The sequence below is a fragment of the Globicephala melas genome, chromosome 15, assembly GCF_963455315.2.
Source record: "Globicephala melas chromosome 15, mGloMel1.2, whole genome shotgun sequence".
Taxonomy (NCBI): domain Eukaryota; kingdom Metazoa; phylum Chordata; class Mammalia; order Artiodactyla; family Delphinidae; genus Globicephala; species Globicephala melas.
In genome coordinates, this window is record NC_083328.1 from 72,394,132 (window position 1) to 72,414,137 (window position 20,006).

At 48.7% G+C, this 20,006-nt stretch overlaps 1 protein-coding gene across 4 annotated transcripts in view; it reads right to left on the bottom strand.

Annotated features, from left to right (window-relative positions):
- Positions 1-4,186: 4,186 nt before the first annotated feature.
- Positions 4,187-20,006, bottom strand: part of SLC13A3 (solute carrier family 13 member 3) — a 93,299-nt gene continuing 77,479 nt past the window's right edge. For 3 of the 4 annotated variants that reach the window (XM_060284008.1, XM_060284007.1, XM_060284009.1), the window contains 4 exons: positions 18,698-18,810; positions 10,142-10,303; positions 7,497-7,634; positions 4,187-6,259 (listed from right to left, as the gene is read on the bottom strand). In XM_060284008.1, coding sequence (XP_060139991.1) covers positions 6,032-6,259; positions 7,497-7,634; positions 10,142-10,303; positions 18,698-18,810 — 641 coding nt within the window. In that variant the 3' untranslated portion in view covers positions 4,187-6,031. The remainder of the gene's footprint in view (positions 6,260-7,496; positions 7,635-10,141; positions 10,304-18,697; positions 18,811-20,006) is intronic. The other variant, XM_060284006.1, reaches the window with a different exon arrangement.

Genomic DNA, 20,006 nt, shown 5'->3' on the forward strand with positions numbered 1-20,006 from the left:
AAAGCAGACCCTCCTCCCCCCTACACTCCAGTGTCTCTGTGCCCCATCACTGCCAGCAGGACCACCTCCGCCAGGAGGCCTCTCCTGAGCGCCCAGCCCCCCACCCTACAGGATGGACTGGGGCGGGGGGCACAGTTAGGCGGTGTTCCAGACTCCCTGTCGTTTCCTTTCTAAGGACATTGCCTGGGTCACTTGCTCAGGCCTGAAGGAGCGTGTTCCATGGCCCAGATAAGGGAAGTGGCATTCTCATAGTCACACAATTGGATGAGACACCTGTAGTCCTCAGAGGGCTTAACACCCTTCCTGGATCACAAGCCGCTCTAGGAAGCCAGGCCACTGTCAAGTCTGCAAAGAACTGGGCACACAGAGTAGACGGAGAGCAGGAAATGCAGGCACCTGCAGGGGCCACCTAAGGTAAGGAGCAGAGGGCCAGGTGGAAACAGCGGTGAACTGCCATGTGGAGGCCCTTCGAAAAGGGTAGCTTCCACTCCGCTCCAGCTAGGGGTTGAAGCCCCTCAAAAATGAGGCCCAACATTACCAGGGTGGCCAGTTTTTCCAAAGATGCCAGTCATTCCCAATTTTATGTAGACGCCTCCAAGTTTCAAAAGCCAGTATTTTTAAAAAGTGAAAGACCCTTGTGCAGGCCAATCTTGGTAGGTCTGTGGGGCAAAGCCAGCATAAAGGCCACCAGTTTACAAGTTCTGACAGAGGCCTCAGTAGGACTGATGCAGGGAGCAGTCTAGCTGTTCCTCTGATCTGCAGGGTCCCTGGGGTGGAGGTGGCAGACTTCACTCAAAGGCCAGCTATGCCACTTGCTGTGCTGTGTGACCTTGGGAAAGACACTGTCCCTCTCTGAACTTGGATGTACTCTGCTATAATGAGGAGAATACTAGTACGTGCTTCTTAGGGTTGAGAATTCAATGTGATAATGTATGTTCAGTGCCCAGTAAACAATATATAAATGCTTCAGGCCAGCTCTTTCCAACCTGGACTGATAGTTTGGCCTGAGTGAGCCCCAGGCTTCTCAGACCAGATCTTACAGGCCTCTATGATGCCCACTGGACCAGATCCCGTGGCCTGGGTCCCATCACACAGGAAACTTCAGGGCATTGTGCTGGTCGGAGGGAAAAGTCCTGGAAAACACCGGCATTTGCTTAGTTACTGCACTGGCACAAGGGAGCTGATTGGTTAAGGAACATGTTGGTCATTTCCCCAGGGCCTCTAGTGGATGCATAAGATCTGGGAGGATGTGAGCATAGGGAGGGAAAGGGCAGAAGATATTTTTGGCTTTTCTCAGCACATACAGGCAGTCACTTCTGCCTATATAAGGCTGGCCTGAGCCTAAGCCCACAACATCCGGAAGGAGTGTCTGAATCATCAAAAATAGAATGAGCTTTGCTGAGCGGAATTCTGGGTGGAGGATTCAGAGCCATAAGACAGAACATGAAGAGGAAGTGGTAAGTCTTCAGTTCTAGAATCACAATCAGAGGTCCATAGAATATTAGAGTCATTGAAGTTTACAGCTTGTGGGGGTAGAATGTTGCCATCGTCCAGTTGGCTTCAGAATGTGGAGAGGTGGCTAGAGTCTTATCGGATAGGCAGTGCTCTCTTAGAGAAATGATGTGAGTCACATAGAAAGTTTTTAAGTTTCTAGTGGTCACATTAAAAAAGTGAAAATAATTTTAATATTTTATTCAACCTAATGCATCCAAAATATTATCCTTTTAACATGTAATTAATACAAAAAAATGATAAAGGAGGACCTGGATTGGCTGCATCAAAGGACTCCCTTACATTCTGGCTTCTGTTGGTATGACGGTTAATTTTATGTGTCAATTTGGTTGGGCCATGGTATCCAGATATTTGATCAAACATTATTCTGGATCTTTCTGTGAGGGTGTTTCCACATGAGATTTACATTTAAATCAATGGAGTTTTAATAAAGCAGATTGCTCTCCATAACGTGGTGGGCCTCGTTTAATCAGTTGAAGGCCTGAAAAGAACAAAAGGCCAACTTCGCCTGAGCAAGAGGGAATTCTGCTAGCAGGCTGCCTTTGGGCTCGAACTGCAACTCTTTCCATACGTACACATCTTGTTGGTTCTGTTTCTCTGGAGAATCCTCATCAACACAGCTGTGTTTCCCCATTGGGGAGCCCCTGCAGGAGAGCTGAGAGAGAGAGAGGGGAGGAAGACCCAGGGCAGCTACTTCCCTGTGAAGTCATCAAGGGCTGGATGTGTCCCTGGACTAAAGTTGCCAGCTCCAGGTTAGCAGCTGTCCTGCAGACCCCGGGCTGAGAGGTGCTTCTCCATGACTAGCCCTTCCTCTCACCACCAGGGTCTATGCTTTCTCTTGTGGTTTCCATAAGTGACCACCTGCCCACACCTTGTAACTAGACCCTCATCTCTCAGATGCGGAAACCAAAGTCCAAACAGTAAAGGGCCTGCTTAAGGTCATACAGATGTTATGGGTGGAGCTGGCTGTCCAATGCGGTTTACTGAACTCCTCGCTCAACGAGGAGTGAGTTTTACTCACCTTTTCCCCCCATTTACCCTCACAGCTTCCATTCCTCTGCCCACATGATCCTGCGCTTCTCTTTGACGTTTGTGCCGGAGTCTGTCCGTGTCCATGCTATCACTCCACATTTCATCGCGTCTGCTTGTGGCCATGTTTCCACGGTGTGCTTCCTCCATGTTTTATTTAAATGCCCCTCTTCCCCAGTGATGGTCACCTTGGTGGCCTCCAGCTCCTTGGTACCTCAGACAACTGTGGCATGAATATCCTCCTACATTGTCTCCTTAGGGACCCATGGGATAGTTTTGCTGGGATATAAGCCCAAGAACAGGATGGGCCATAGGAACGCAGACAATGAATCCCCAATTACTACCAAGTTGCTTCCCAGGCTGACGGTAGTAGTTGTCTCGCCAACAGAAAACAAGGGTTTCTGTGTCCTCGCATTTCACCATCACTCACTGTCCACTTTTCTAGTTTTCGTCAGTCTGATTGGCATGTTGTCGAACCGTGGCCTAACTTGCACCTACCTGATTACAAGTGGTCTGAGCATCTCTTTATAAACCCGCTGGCCACTCACATATCTCTTTTCAGGACGGCATATTCGTAACTTTCACCCCGTTTTCTCTTGGGTGTTATGGTGGAAGGCTTCCAAAGTTGGTGGCTAGCCATCTTCTGCCCTGTATGTGGATGGCACTCCTCCCATTAAGGAGCGGAGTTATTTCCCTCCCCTTGAACCAGGCTAACCCTGTGACGTGATGTGACCAATACAATGTGGCAGAATTGACATTCGTTCTTGGACTCCCAAGCCCACGCCTTAAGGGGACTTGTAGCTTCTGCTTTTGCCTTCTGAGAAGCCCACTGCCACGTACAGAGGTCCAGGCTGGACTCCTGGAGGAGCCACGTGACCCTGGAGGGTCCACAGCCACCATGGACTTTCCAGCGCCAGCTAAACCCCCAGCTGAGTGGCCCCAGCCACACCATGTACAGCAGAGACAAAACCAGGCCTGCAGAACTCTGACCAAGTACAGAAATGTGTTGTGTTTTAAGGCCCTGAACTTTGGGGTGATTTGTTATGCAGCCTCAGGTAAGTGTTTTGTTTTTGTCTCTTCTGGCTTCTGGGTATTCCTTGTGTATTCCAGATGAGTCCTTGGTAAACTTCTAATGACTCTGTACCACCCCTGCCATCTCCTTTCCTCCCACACCACCTTGAGCACATGGCTGACTCCTACTGGTCTCAGCCCAGGGCTGCCTCCTCAGAGAAGTCCTCCCTGACCACCCTGGCTAACACAGCCTTTATAGCTAACATAGCCATAGGTTTCTCACATTGGCCAGTTTCATTTTCTTCTTAGCCCACGTTATGACCCAGAGTCACTTTACCTATTTGTTTACCTGCCTACTGCCTGTCTCCAGGGCTAATTTCCATGTGGCTGGGGACAGTGGACTAGCACGTAACAGATTCTAAATAAATACTGTTGAATGAATAAATGGAAGAATGAGTGAATAAAGAAATGAGCCAAACAGACCCCAGATTGAAGAGTGAGTTTGCTTTCTCATAAATTCTAGTATAGATTTACTTATCAAATGTTTACTAAGCATCTACTATGTGCCAGAAACTGTTCTAGGAACTGGAGTTACAACACTGAACAAAATAAAGTTTGTATTCTCATAGGTTTATTTTCTAGAGGGAGAGAAAGTTAATAAACAAGAAAGTAAATAATACAGTGTCCTGACTAAATATTAAGGAGAAAAATATAGCAGGATAAGGGGATAAAAAGTAATGAGGGTGATATTTTAGACTTGATGGTCAGGGAAGCTTCTCTGGGGAGGTGACATTTGAGCAGAGACCTGAATAAAGTGAGAAACAAGCATATATTTGGGAGCAAAGTGTTCTAGGTAACGGAAACAGCATGTGCAAAGGCCCAGAGGCAGGAGAGTTTGAGTATGTGGCTGGAGTAGAGTGGAGAGGGGAGAGCAGTAAGGAAGTGAGGTCAGGGAGGTCAATTCTGTGAAACCCCCAGTTCCAGAACTTAGGGCTTTGAAGCTCTTTTATGGCCACAAAGGCAAATAATCTCCAGGCCCAGGGTTGATTAACATTCTTTATTTTATAGAATTTTCAATCAGAAGTATTTGAAATCACCATTCATCCGGTTATAAGCCCCTTGGGTTTCTCTGTGAATGAATTTCTCCACTGCCCCATCCAATAGGGCTGTAACTGTGCCTAAATATTGAAGTAACCCCACGGGAAGGAAAGGGAGCCCATTCTCCCTCCTCCCCACTGCTCCCAGGGGAATATCCATGACTCACTTGTGCTGTTTCAAGAACAAGTTCAGTCCCTGGGTGCTGCTTCCCAGCCCGAGCTGCTTGGGGAACCTCATCCCTCAGAGGCATAGGAAGTCGGGGAGGTGAGCTTTCTGGGCCCCTCAGCCGGTGCCTTTTCGAGATGTTCCTACTTGAAGCAAGGAGGGATCAGATCCTCTAGGACAGGCCCCACCAGCCACTGGCTCAGGGGAAGTCTTAAGTTGTCCTCGTCTGTAGAAGAGGATTATGGTGTTTCCCTGCCTGAGACATTTGACCTCTTACAAGGCCCCAATTTATCTTTTGACTTTTCTCTCACCCCTGAAAATGTGGCCTTTGCTAATCAAACATGCTTACCGCTTCGGGTCGGGGCAGGGAGGTAAAGACCAGCTCCTGGAAGAGGAAGAAGCCTGCAGTCACGAAGGCCCCTGTGGGCCACGTGCGGAAGGGGCCTGGCTGGAGGGGCCATGGGTCACCTGTGAGAGGGCATGGCCCAGACTTGGCCTGACCCTGGAACTGTGGCCACACTGAATCAGACTGAACAGGAAAATCCTAATAAGCTTGGGTAGAAAGGTCTAGAACTCCTCTTGTGCGCTCGGGAGCCCGGAGAAGCAGCAAGGAGGCTTTGCACGATCTCCATGTCCTCAGGATGTCATCTGTCCCTCCCCCTGTATCCAGGGATTGAAAATACCCCTGGCTGCTGGGTATCAGCAGGGGTGATATTTGAATAACTGGCAGAGAATTGGCCCCCACCAAGCAGAGCGCACACCAGCTGTGAACTGCTGGAACAGCTGGACTGGGACACAGCAGCCCCAGAGTCTCTTGAAGGAAGGTGATCTCTAAAGGCAAGATGGTCTCTCCAGATGGTAACTCGTGTAGTCAGTGAGGGATGCTAGCTGTGCTTCCCACCCTACCTATTCAAGACAAACGCCATTCCAGATTTGCTTCTTGTTGCTGAAATTGGGCTTTCTTGCATCCTAACCACAGAACAGCTCAGAGATAAAGGAGCTTGTTGCTCAGGCAGCAGATCTGGGAGGTAGCTGCACCCTGAACTGCATGACAGAGGAGAAGGTATCCTAGAAAACGAGACTGTGGACCCAAGTGGACCACTGGAACGCACCCTCGCTTGCTGCGTACTGGATCACAGAGAAGAATTGCTTGATCATCCTGTAGGGTCCTGGCAGCAGATGAGAGCCCAGCCCGAAGAGAGTACCTGAGGGGGACTCAGAGGGTCTGAAATGTGTCATTGGCCAAGGTGGATGGCAGTGCTGTGACATTGCTTAGGTGGATGTTGGCCCAGTCCGGGAAGGTGCCCAGCTGGAAGATGGTCTGTGCCCAAGTATTCATGGCCAAGCTGAGCAGCAGGACGCCCATCACGTTCATCAGGAGTCCCGTCCGCGCCTGCAATGGAGCCCAGGGTGAGGGGGGGTCTGCTCGAGGCCCATTATACAGCTGGAAAAGCCCAGGCTCAGAGTCAGAAAGCCCTTCACCCAAGACTGCACAGCTGGGAAGTGATGGGGCCAGACACAAACCCAGGTTGGCCGATACCCAAGACCCTTCCGTCTTTACACGCCTTAGGCTGACCCTCAAGGAGCTGAAAATGTCCCCATTCACTGAGTGGTTTCTAGGTGCCAGGCACTGTGCCATGCAGTTGTCACAGAGCTATGTAATTTACCCTGAAAGCAACCCTGTGAGGGCTGTTATCATCATCATCATTATTCCCATTTTACAGAAGAGGAAAATGAGGCTCAGAGAATTGGGCTCACCCAGGATCACACAACCTAAAAATAATCTGCTTTGATCAGTAAACATACCCTCTGCTTTTCATTTACTGTCTCCCCCATAGAAGGCAACCTCCTTAGAGGCAAGCCTGTGTCTCCCCTACACTGCTCAGCCCCCTGCCCAGAACATGGAATGTGCTCAGCAAATAGCTGTGCAGTGAATGAACCCACAGTGGATGAACGTCTGTCTGCCTGGGTCCCTGCTGTCTCTTTGCTCTGTGATCTCTTTCTGCCTCTCACTGTCTCCATCTGTCCTGGGGGAACTCTGTGCCTGGAGAGCCTGCGTGGGTTGAGGACTGGTTAAGCAGATTCCCCCATTTCAGTTGCACCAGCTTAGGACCCCGAAGCTTAGGTCCCTGAGCACCCACGGTGCAGACACCCCAGGCAGCCAGTGGAGGGGGAAGGGCAGCAGGAAGCAGGTGGAGGAGGGGGCAGGAGCCAGTTCAGCAGGGGAGCCTTGGCGGGGGGCCCTGCTGAAAGCTGGAGGTCCCCCGCCACTGCCACGACCCTCGGCCTCTGTCTCCTCTCCAGCAGGCTGGGCACCGAGGCCCGGCCCTAAGTCCCAGGTGTGGTCCACTCCTCCTCTCCTAGAGACGCCGCCACCGGGCACAGAGCGCTTGGCCAAACAAGTCAGAAGACAGGGCACTGCCCAGAGAGAGGCGAAGCCCCTAGTCTCTGAAGCAAACTTTGGAAAGTAGTCGCCGAGGCAGCGCTTCCTGAAGTTGACTAAGCATAAGAATCATCTCAGAGTGTTTGCTAAAAGGTATATTTCTGGTCCCACTCGGAAGGACCTATTCAGAAATTGCGGGATGTTGGGGGAAGCACAGGTCCTTCCTGCCTTGCTGCCTTGCCCACCCCTGGTGTCCACCCACCTCCCTGGACCTCTGCTAGAAAGTGCCCAGACTCACCATGTCTTTGACCAGCAAGTGTCCAGAGGCGAAGGCGATTGAGTTGGGGGGCGTCGAGACTGGAAGCATGAAGGCATAGGAGCAGCCGACTGTGCCGGGGATCATCAGATACAGGGGGTGCACCCTCAGACGGATGGCCTGGGCCAGCGGGGGCGGGACAGACCGAGGCCGAGAAACACAGAGAAGCCACACGGGAGATGGAGACAGGTGGAGACACAGAGATGCATGGAGAGAGATTGGCGAGTGAGAGAGAACGAGAGAAACAAACGGGAAGATGGATTTAAAGACACACAGAGAGAAATGCGGCCAGAACGGACACACAGGCAGACATAGAGACAGACAGACAAGAAGAGAACCAGACCGAGGGAGATATGGAGAGAACATTCCTAGGTTAGCGACATTCCAAGCACATGCAGGTTCATCGGGGAGGATGGGCTGGGGAGACTATTCTAGAACACTCCCTCTTCCAACTGGAGTGCGTATCAGAATCACCTGGAGGGCTTGTTAAACCCCAGAGCGCTCGCACCACCTCTTGCAGAGTTGCTGGGTCAGCAGGTCTAGGGCAGAGGGGGCCCCAAGAATTTGCATTTCTAACGAGCCCCCAGGTGATGCTGATGCTTCTGGTCCAGAGACCACATCTGGAGAATCACGGCTCTAAAAAACCTCAAGTCCCCTGCCTGGTCCTTCTCTCAGCCTAACGATCCAAACAGCTGGCCTCTGGGTACCTTTTGTTGGGGCCTCACTGGATTTCAGAGATAAAGAGAGCTCACGGTAGCACCGTCGGCACTCATTTCCAGATTTCTAAGACCGTGTGGATCAAAGGTGTCTGGGGGTTGGCCTCAGTTAGCAGACCACCGGTTCAGCACCTCCCCCGAATGACACGTCCACCTGTAACTCATGGTGATCACTTCGCCAGCATTTTATTTTAAGGTAAGGATTTTTTGGCCCCTCTAGGGAATTTTTGTGAACCAAAGCATATACATTTTCTCAAAAAGCACTAAGATCACCCCCTTGCATGTAAAATGTTTTGATTTTGATGATAAGCAACGTTTAGAAGAATAAATCATTCACTAGTATCTTCTTCAGCAAAAGCTGCCCCTGCAGACCTGACTGGGTCTGCTCTCCCTCCTCCCTCCCAGAGCACCCCCATCTCTCTCAATTGCCCGATCCATCAGATCCTGGGGAAGGGTGTGATTAAATCCAATCACACTTAGCAGGGCTACGGGGACCCCTACCCCACACTGCTGGTGGGGGTGGAAATGGCACGCCCACACTTGGGAGGGCAATTTGTCCATCTCTTACAAAATTGTAAATGCACGTGCTCTTTCACCCAGGGATCTCAGTTCTGGAGATCTAGATGTATCTACGTATAAAAAGGTGCTCAGACAAGGAGAGGCCAAGGCAGCATTGCTGGGAAATAGAGGCTGGAAACAACCTCTGTGTTCATCAGTAGAAGATGGCTTAAATAAAATCAGCAACTATGGATTCATAATGGAATATTCTCTAGTCATTGAGAAAGAGTAAAGTGTATCTGTGTGTGCTAATACAGTGTGATATCCATTATAAATTGATGCATAAATAAACAAATAAAAAGCAAAAAGTGATTCAGAGAGTGTGCCTGGCACATCACTGTTTGCATACAAAGCATATACTTGCAACATCGATTTAATCTGATCACTTTGGTCTATATCGAGATAATCATATGGTTTGGTCTTCTTTAGTCTACTTAAATATAAAACTATACTGATAGTGTCTGTTAATCAGTTTTGAAATTTCTAGTAGAATTCATATGACCTTGGATCCATTTTGTTACTCGCATCCTTGTTTACATGCGACATTGAGTTATAACTTTCTTTTCCTTTGCTCTCCTTCTGTTTTTGGTGTCAGGGTTTTGCTAACCTTGTACCTTGATTGCACAGCTTTCTCGATCTTTCTGTGCTCTGGAACACTGGGAGTAAGTGGGGACTATCTGTTCCTTGAAGGTTTGCTAGCTCTCACCTCAGACATCCCTCTGGGGCTAGTGATCTGTAGAGCAGTGATTCTCAACCGGGGATAATTTTGCCTCCCCAGGAGACATGTGGCAATGTCTAGAGACATTCTGGATTGTCACAATTTAGGGGGGATGCCTTTGGTATCCAGTACGTAGAGAACAGGGATGCTGCTAAACGTCCTACAATTCACAGGACGGCTTCACATAACAGAATTCTCTGGCCCAAAATGTCAATAGTGCTGAGAAACCCTGCTTTAGAGGGAGGCTAGAGCTTTGCCTACCATTAGAATTTCTCCTAAGGTTATCTGTCCACTCAGATTTTCTACTTCTTCTTCATCCATATTTGGCAATTCCTATTTTCCTAGAAAACTCTCCATGTCACCAAGGGTTACTTTTCCCACAGGAGGGAATTTCCCACAGGAGGGAATTTGGTGCATTTGGAAAATATTTACTCTGTTTATGCAGTTCTTAAAGAAAAAAACAGTATTGTTTTAAAAAATATATATCATGGTTCTGACGCTATCATGCATTTTGGACGAGAGCAATGACCAGCTGTGGCTCCTGGTGGAGTTCCCAGGAGCGAGAAAGAGATTTCTGAACGTGTGTTGGGGAGAGGTGTTTCCCTCTCGCCCCAGGACCCTATATGGACCCTCACCAGCTCCGCCAGGACAGGCAGAAAGATGATGATAGTGGCCGTGTTGCTGGCAAACTCTGTGAAGAAGGCGACAACCACAGTGATGAGCAGCACGGCCAGCGCTGGTGGCACCTTCTCCAGGGGGTGCAGCTGCCCACCAATCCATGCGGATAGCCCCGACTCCTGCAGAGGGGAGGAAGCAAGGACACCTCTTCACCCCCCCCGCCCTCCAACAGCTGCCCCCCCCCCCCACCGCCGAGCCTGGGCCAAGGCGGGAGGGTTAGGGTTGGCCACAGCGATGGCAATTACACCCTTTCATATACGGGTTGACTGAGGTTCAGAGAGGGTAAGTCACCTGCTCAAGGTCACATATTCCAGCCTGGACTTCAGCCAGCTTCTCTGCTTCCTGAGCTGCTCTGTACTCCATACTCTACAGGCCCAGGGCCCAAACCCCTGGATCCTCAAATAATCCATCTGGTTCTCCGAATAATCCATTTGGTTGTGGGACCCCCTAAACTTGAGTGGGAGAGGGGAACTGGACCCTGCATGCTAAATCTTCTCATTCCTCCAGTGATGGTTGCTAATTACAAAAATATTAACACATTTATACAAAATATTCAATATTAATTTTATAATTTTATGTATTAATACATACCAAATATATAATATATACAAGATATTATATATATCATATATAATAGGAAACGTGTCAGATATATATCAAATACAACACAATGAATAGGATTATCAATAATAAGGATATTTATAATGAGTATTACAATGATGGTACCACAAACACTAACATTATTAACACATTATTCCTTATCATAAGAATCACCATCATTGAGGCTTTACAGGGTGTCAGGCACCTGCCTGCATTACCTCCCTGACTCTTCCCAACCATCCAGCAAGGTAAGCATTCCTCCCTGTGTTACAGAGAAGGAACCCTAACTTGGCAAAGTTTCTGTGATTTGCTCTAGGTCCCCAAAAAGTGACTAAGATGTATTTTGCACTCAGGGCCACGTACGTCAGTAAACTAACATTCTCCTGCAAAGTTCCTTGTCACTGGGCACCCTCCACTGGATACACCAGACTGTCACTGCACCTCTTAATGAAGGGCAGTGCCCAGAGCGGACCACTGCCCTCCAGGACAGAAAAAAGACAAGTTCGATTGTCTCCTCCCTGGCTCCAGACTACACCTGCCACCAACGCTGCAGAATTACCTCCGAGCTCTCTCTCTGCTGAGTTCTCCAGGCATTACTGTACTTACGAGTATTTAATAATGATACTCTCCCCCACCTCTGTCCTCACCACTTCAAATGTATCCTTAACAACCCGGAATCCAATGCACCTTCATTAAAACCCCAAAGAGGAAAAACTGATGTAAAATTGTGCTCGATGCTGCCCCCTGGTGGTGCCATGCAGTAATATCTCATTAAAGCTGCAAGGGCGCTGCCTGTAGGTCGTTTTCTTAACAAAGATAACAAAGCTGTAGGCTTAGGAGCTGATCAAGGGCAGAGTTGGATTAGACCCCTAACATTTAGAATCAAGTGTATGTCTACCATAGCCCTTTTATGGTAGACATACACTTGTATGTCTACGCAGTATCTTTTGGTACCAACAAACTCCGGTTTATCGGAGACAATTTATGCTCTTTTGTATTTAATAGAAAATTTGCTGCTTATTCCAGAAATTAAGCTTTCATAGTGGATTCTAGAATGCAGTATTCTGTTTTTACATAAATAAAATAATACATCTGTCGCTACGATATGACTTAAAAGTTACCTTCAAGGAATGAATAATACATGCTAGTTTTCCCTAGAAGAGACCTTATAAAATTAAGGTGCTTCTTTCATATCTGCACTGTTTGATAGCTTAGAAATTATAGTATATGGCAGAGTCGAGCCCCAGCCCCTCCTCTGGCCCAGGGAACACTGCAGGGAAAAATGGGTCCACTAGTTTTTCCCAGAGGCCACAGCTCTGGCAAAGAGACCGACAGCGTGTGTGCAATTAAATGGAGAGCGGCTGGAGAGAGGGAATATTAATGAATTGGATGAATGAGAAGCCAAGAGCTTCCCTGTAGCCGGGCCTCTGGGTGCCAGGCTTCCAGCCAGCGTCCCAGCAGCCACTCAGGGCCCTGGCTCAGCTTCCGTAGCCGGAGGGAGGCCTGGCAGCTTCCAGAGAGAGGAGACCCCCCCCAGCTGCTCTCAAGGGGACTCGAACGGGCTTCACCTGCCCTTTCCCATTCCCTTCGAATCAGAAGCTCTGTTTCCTTGGAAACACACAGCCACATGGTTTTCCCAGGGACTCCAGGACCAACAACAGGCAAGGTCAGAGGCAGCATGCCCAGGGGGTGAGGACAAGGGCTCTGGAATCAGATTAAGTTTGTCCCCCCACCTTAATCCATTCTAGCTGTGTCATCCTGGGCAAGTAACTTAACCTCTCTGTGCCTCACTTCCTTTTCTGTAAACTGAGATGTACCAGTCCCTGTCCCAGAGGGTTATTGTTGGGATAAAAGGAGCTAATCTGTAAAGCACTTAGAAAAGTGCTTGGGCACCGGGCAAGTGCCCAAAACATGCCAGCTGCCATTAGTGGCATCAAGTCACGAGATGTCAGAGGTGGCGGAACACTCAGAAATTGCCCCAGGCTGTGGTTGTCAAACTGTGCTCCTTATAGCCCCCACAGTTGCCAAGAGGTACCTGAGGCCACATCGCAGGATGGGAGGGAGAGGCTGAGCTGCCCCCTCTTCCTCCTCCTTTCCCAGTTCCAGGAGGTCCTCTCTCCCTGATCTCTCTGACATATAGTAGGGTCAGATCTTACAGGAGGGTGTTATGGTACAAGTGGAATGTTTAAAGTTAAAATCTCTGGGATTTCCCTGGTGGCGCAGTGGATAAGAATCCGCCTGCCAATGCAGGGGACACGGGTTCGATCACTGGTCCGGGAAGATCCCACATGCCGCGGAGCAACTTAAGTCCGTGTGCCACAACTACTGAGCATGCGCTCTAGAGCCGCCAGCCACAACTACTGAGCCTGCGATCTAGAGCCTGTGAGCCACGACTACTGAGCCCGTGCGCCTAGAGCCCGGCTCTGCAACAAGGGAAGCCACCGCAATGAGAAGCCCGCGCACCGCAACGAAGAGTAGTAGCCCCCGCTCGCTGCGACTAGAGAAAGCCCGCGCACAGCAATGAAGACCCAACGCAGCCATGAAGACCCAACGCAGCCATAAATAAATAATAAATAATTCTTTTTTAAAAAGTTGAAATCTCAATAGAAAACCCTTGAAAATCTCTTTAAAATCCTCATAAAACACAATAGGCTCAGCTGTGTGTGTAAAACTCTGTATAAGAATTCTTAGGTAGAGAGAGCCAGTCAATTTGATTAAAGGAAAGGAGGAAGACTTTACGCACGTGTGTGAACATTCAAACCACTGTAATACTTACAAGCTGTGTGGCATTGGGCAAATTAATGAACATCTCTGTTCCTTGATTTCTTCAAGGGGTTGTGGTGAGGCTTAAATGAGTACAGGTAGAAACGATTCCTCTATACAGTAAGTACTGAATAGAGCTTATTATTATTTATTTAACTTAACAAACACTTAATATAGTGCTCACTCTGTGCTGGGCACTCTTCTAAGTATTTTGTTAACGTTAACTTATTAATCTTCGAAACAACTCCATGAAGTAAGTAGTATAATTATCTGTATTTTATGGTTGAAGAAACTGAGGCACAAAGAGGTTGTGATTTGCCCAGATAAGTCAATTAAGTTTGGAATTTTGAGCCCAGGATCTGGCTCTTACTTCATCAGTCTACCTTGTCAATAAAATAACAACAACAGCAACAACAATAATAATAAGATAACTCTCCAGCAGGAAATGAGGGATTCAGGAGAATACACGTTTCTACTTGCCTATAGGGTCTGTTCCACTCTGATTTAATACCAAGCTTGTATCACTGAATATATTTGTAGATAAGTTTATTGTGGGTAGAGATTAAAAGAGATATAAGTGAAGGTGTCAGAATAAGACCTTTTTTTATGAGACAGTAAAATTATAATAACAAGGAAAGTGGTGAGGTTGACATAGGCTGCTGGTTTTAACACCTGGTCTGTGTCAGCCCTCTGCTAGGTACTTGCCATCCATCATGTCATCAGTCCTCAAAACAGCCCATATTGTAGGTCTTGTCCAACAAATATTTATTACACGGTCATGTTATGTACTAGGACTTTTCTAGATGCTTAGAACAGCAAGGGATAAGACAGGTATGGTCCCTGTCCTTGTGGAGCTTACATTCTAGTAACAGAGATGCCAATAAACAAACAAATGAACAGGATAACTTGGGGGTAGGTATGGTGTAAAGGAAATAAGTGGGGTGATAAGAGGGAGAGTGACTGTGAAGGGCGGATGCTGCTTTAGACAGGGTGGTCAGGGATGGTCTCTCTGAGGACGTGACCTTGGAGCCGAGACCTGAGGGTAAGGACACAGAGATCTCAGGCAAGAGCATTTGGCAGAGAGAAAGCAGATGCAAAGGTCCTGGGGTGCAAATGAGTCGTGTGGTTGAGGAACTTTAAGGGGCCAATGGGACTGGAGGGGAGCCCACGAGGGGATAGAGGTAAGAGCTGACATCAGGAAGGTAGGCAGGGGCTGTCGTGTGTAGGCCAAGTCAAGCCATCAGACTAGAGTCTAATTATATGGGCAGTTTTGCAGCAGGAGAAACCTGCAGTGAGGACATCAAGTGGTCAAGCTCAGAGCAAGCACTGGGATCTGCTTCCAGCCCTTCAGAACCAGCAGGTGGGAGTCCAGTCCCAGTGCAAAGGCCTCTAAGCCCCAGGAGGCCTGGCTGTGACCTGGCGAGGGCACTGGGCAGGGCTAGGAAGCAGGACATGCCCTGAGCACTCTGGTCCCTCCTGCAGCAGGCCGCCTGTGGGGGGGATGGTACGAGCAGGGGTTGGGGGAGGGAGCAGCTGTCACACAAAGTCCTTTTGGAATAGAAACCGCGGCCAGCTGCCCAAGGCTGGGCCAGGAGCCAGACTGGCCTCCCGGCATGCTCAGCGGTCCTGCAGCCAGGCCCACTGAGAGCCAGTCTTTGTCCACCACTCCCTGAGCTTGGAGAAGCCTTTGGGGTGCAGGTCAGGCTCAGCGTGAGGCGAGGTTCATATCATCTCGATAAATGGCATCATTTCCACCGAGTTGCTCAGGGCAAGAACCTCCCCTTTTCCATAATATCTAATCATAATAAACAACCATGTCTGGCTATGTTCTAAGTTCTCCACATGTATTAATTCACTTAATAAGTGTAACAACTCTATGAGATGGGCACCATTATTATGCCCATTTTACAGATTTAGGAAATGGAGGCACACAGCTCAGAGGTGAAAGATTGACTCCAACCCAGATGGTCTGGGTCCACCACCCATGCTTTCTACCATTGCATTGCATGGCCTCCTCAAGGCCATGGCTAACATGCCACTTCCTCCCAGAAGCCTTCCCTGATACATCCCCAGTAGGAGGCAATAGTGAGAATAGTGAGAAGAGTCAGACAGATGCAAGTTCAAAGCCCAGCTCTGTTACCTATGAGCTGTGTTCCCTAGCATGAGTCACTTAACCTCTCTGGTCCTCAGGATTCCTAAAATGGAGACAAAAACAGTACTTTTGTTCATCCATCTTTTTGTTCCTTTTGAAGTCTGTACCTTTGTATGTGTCATTTATTGAAAAAAATGAACAAAATAAAAACACATTTCACATAAAAGAGTAGCTATGTAGAGAAGCTGGATGTGCCCCCCGGTCCCCCTTCAGTGTGGCCTTGGTGTGGGGTCCATAGCGTGATGGTTCCGCTCTCGGGGCTCTGAAGGCCTTTTGTCCCAGCGCAGGGAGTGCAGGCAGCAGACGGCCTTCACTGTCAGCCCCTGAAGGACCGGCTCAGACCGGAAGTTGTCCTGCCCGAGGTTATACCACTCCTGGGGCGGAGTCTCCCCACCTCTCCTGCTTCCTTCCCTCCCTTTCACAGGGCACAGCCTAATGCCTGCTCACTAATCCCCGCCTCAGAGTCAGCCTCCTGGAAGCTGAACCCGCAATCACCATGGAGTGAGTGTTTCGAGAGAACACACAGGGAGCTCTTGGCTCCTATTAGCGGTGTATCCCTTCATTTACTCTCTTCTTTAATTACTCCCAACAACCCCATAGAGTAAGAACTTCAAGCCCATTCATAGCTGAGAAAACTGGTGCCCAGAGGAGTTAAGGAACTTGCCTAAAGGGCCCCAGCAAGGAGTAGGATAGCTCGGATTTGAATCCAAGTACTCAGATCCCAAGCCTGGGTTTCCGTAACACTATTTGAAACTGATAATTAAAACTGAATTTTATAATGCCATTTGCAGCAACATGGATGGACCTAGAGATTATCATGCTAAGTGAAGGAAGTCAGAAAGAGAAAGACAAATATCGTATGGTATCACTTATATTTGGAATCTAAAATATGACACACAAGGAACTTATTTACAAAACAGAAACAGACTCACAGACATAGAGAACAGACTTGTTGCCAAGGGGGAGAGGGGTGGTGGAAGGATGGATTGGGAGGTTAGGATTAGAAGATGCAAATTATTATATAGAGAATGGATAAACAACAAGGTCCTACTGTATAGCATAAGGAACTATATTCAATATCCAGTAATAAACCATAATGGAAAGAATTTGAAAATGAATGTGTATATATATATAAAACAATCAATTTGCTGTACAGCAGAAACTAACACAGCATTGTAAATCAACTTTATTTCAATAAAATAAATTTTTAAAAAAACTGAATTTTCCTTTTTTTTTGAATTTATTTTATACAGCAGGTTCTTATTAGTTATCTATTTTATACATATTAGTGTATATATGTCAATCCCAATCTCCCAATTCATCCCACCACTCTCACCCTCCCACCCCACTTTACCCCCTTGGTGGCCATACGTTTGTCCTCTACATCTGTGTCTCTATTTCTGCCGTGCAAACACAAAACCGAATTTTAAAAAGTAAGCAATTTGAGAAGTCATTTCAGGTTTCCTTTACCTTAATTTCCCATTTGACCCTTAACTGGCTGTGGCCTCTCATACCTCGGCTTACATGGAGAAATTTAGGGGGGTGGGGTGGGGCCCAGCTTCATGAGCTGTGGGTTCAAATCCCAGCTCTGCCTTCTGGCTGCACAAAAGTAAGCAACTTGTTTAGCCTCGAGTTGCCTCCATTTCCTCATCTTGGAAATGAGGACAGCAACAGTATCTACTTCAACTGTGTCTTTGAAGATTAACAGAGTCAGTATTTGCAAAGTGCTTCCTGAGGTGCCTGGCACTTGGGAAGTTCTCAAGACAGAGCCGTTAGGAGGCTGGACTCTGAAATCAGATGGACTGGAGTTCGAACCCCACCCCTTAAGCAGAGGGCAACTGTATGACCTTAAGAGAACTGCTTCATTTTTCCAGGCCTCGGTTTTTCTACCTGGAAAATGGGTATAAAAATATTCCCGGGACTTCCCTGGTGGCGCAGTGGTTAAGAATCCGCCTGCCAGTGCAGGGGACATGGGTTCGAGCCCTGGTCCGGGAAGATCCCACATGCTGCAGAGCAACTAAGCCTGTGTGCCACAACTACTGAGCCTGCGCTCTAGAGCCCATGAGCCACAACTACTGAGCCCACGCACCTAGATCCCGTGCTCCACAACAAGAGAAGCCACCGCGATGAGAAGCCTGCGCACCGCAACAAAGAGTAGCCCCCGCTCGCTGCAACTAGAGAAAGCCTGCGTGCAGCAACGAAGACCCAACACGGCCAAAAATAAAAATAAATAAATATTCCCCAACCCTGAGAGCCAGTGTGAGGATTCAATGAGATAATATGTTATGACACATGTTGGACACTGAAGCTGCACTTCCTCTGAGCAGGGCTGGCTGTGCTGAGACTGCGTGCCTCCGGAAATTCTGCTCTGTCAGTGCCTCACTCCCCTCAGTCTAGTCCCGGCTCTGCCCCTGTGCTCACAGAGCCCGCTAGAATAACATTAATAGTAACACCAAGTAATTAATATTCACAACACCTAACATAGCGGTCAAGAGCATAGGCTCTAGAGCCAAACTACCTGGATTCTTATCCTGAGTACATAGCTGTGTGGCTTCAGGCAAGTTACTTTACCTCCCTGTGCCTCAGTTTCCTAATCTATAGAATGAGGATAACGATGGCATCTATCTCATAGGCTTGCTGGGAAGTTTAAATGAGATATGTGTAAAGCACGTTGGACAGTGCCTGGTACAGGGTGAGCCTGCTAGGGTGTGACTCCTCTGTGCCCACAGGACCCTCTAGTCATATTAGTAGTAGTACTAGTGTAATGCTCATTGCAAGCTCCTTGAGATTCTACATCGTACCTTTTCTCTCTCTTTCTGGGCAGCGCCAGGCACAGCAGGGAGCTGTGAGGTGTCAACTACGATGACCCTCATGTGGCAGATGGGGAATCTGTGGTGCCCGCGGGGCCCGTGTAGTCTGCTGCCTCTGCTCTTGCACCTGCGGCTGCCCCGGGACCGGCACTCACCTCCCCAGGCTGCAGCCTGCCTGCTGCTCTTACCTCACAGCCTTTGGCCATGGCGAAGCCCCCTCCCAGGAGAAGGATGATGTTCCAGGGCACCGTGTCCTGAGCCTTCTTCCACGTCAACAAGGGCTCTGTCTCTGTGTTGGGAGCTGGGCAGAGAGAAGACACTTAGCCTGGGAGGGGACACCCTTCCCCTCCGGGCAGGGAGGGGACCCAACACACATTCAGGACAGTCAGCCGGAGGAGGAGATACCGGCCCCAGCAGCCCCATCTTGGTGGGGACACTCAGGGGTCTCCAGGAAGCCACAATCTGGCTCCAGCATCTGATTTGGGGCGTCTGCTCTACTCAGAATGCAGCTTGAGAATCTTCTGGAACTGGGCAGTCCACACGCAGAACGTCCTTTAAATCTCGTGACAAGCCCCTCTGGGTAAGTACTATTTTCACTCTCATTTACAAGAGAAAAGGCCCTCTTTGTAACTGAAGGTGTACAGGGAGGGAAAAAAGAGGAAGGAAATGCAGGAGAATAGAAACCAAGGGAATGTTTGGTCCACGGGAGTACAGGATGATTTGTATTTCTTCAGAAGCAGCCACGTCTGCAGGAGTTAGAACAAGGGGTCGGCAAATGTCTTCCGTAGCGAGTTGGAGAGTGACTAATTTAGGCTTTGCAGGCCTTGTTGCAGCAAGGCTGCCACGGTAGCATGAAAGCGCCACAGACAAAACGGACACGTGGGTGCGGCAGTGTTTCCATGAAATTCTATTGACAGAGTGGGTGGCAGCCCGATTTGGCCCACGGGCTATAGTTTGTCATCCCTGCATTGAGAGCATCCTCCTGGACCCTGGCTCCCTGTGTGCCCTTGAAACGTGACCTTGCCTCTAAGCCCCCATATCCTCAGCCAGTACCCGACACAATAATCGTACCTGGGGGTTCTCGTGGGCACTGATGAAGCAACGAGGGAGCTGTGAGTGGAGGGACGTTTCTGGTGAGTTTGCAGCCGTATCCCAGTGTCCCTGACTGACACCTGGAAGTCACTCCATAAGTACTTGTCGAATAATATATTCAACTCACACAGCCCAGTGCCTGGTGCCGAATAAGCACTCCTGAACTGGCACTCTTCACCGCGGGCTGCCAGCGGCCTCTCTGGAGGAGGATGGGTCTGGCCCATTCACAGCAGTTCGCCCTCTGTCAGGACAGTTCCTGGTTTAGTACCCATTGATATTTTGTTTCCCCTTTTCAGTGTTTTTCAAAATTGTACACCGTGGTTTTCTAAAACAAAAGTTAATAATTGGATAATAAAGACAATCAAAGCTACTTAATAAAGGCCCTCCCCTAGATAATTTGCAGCC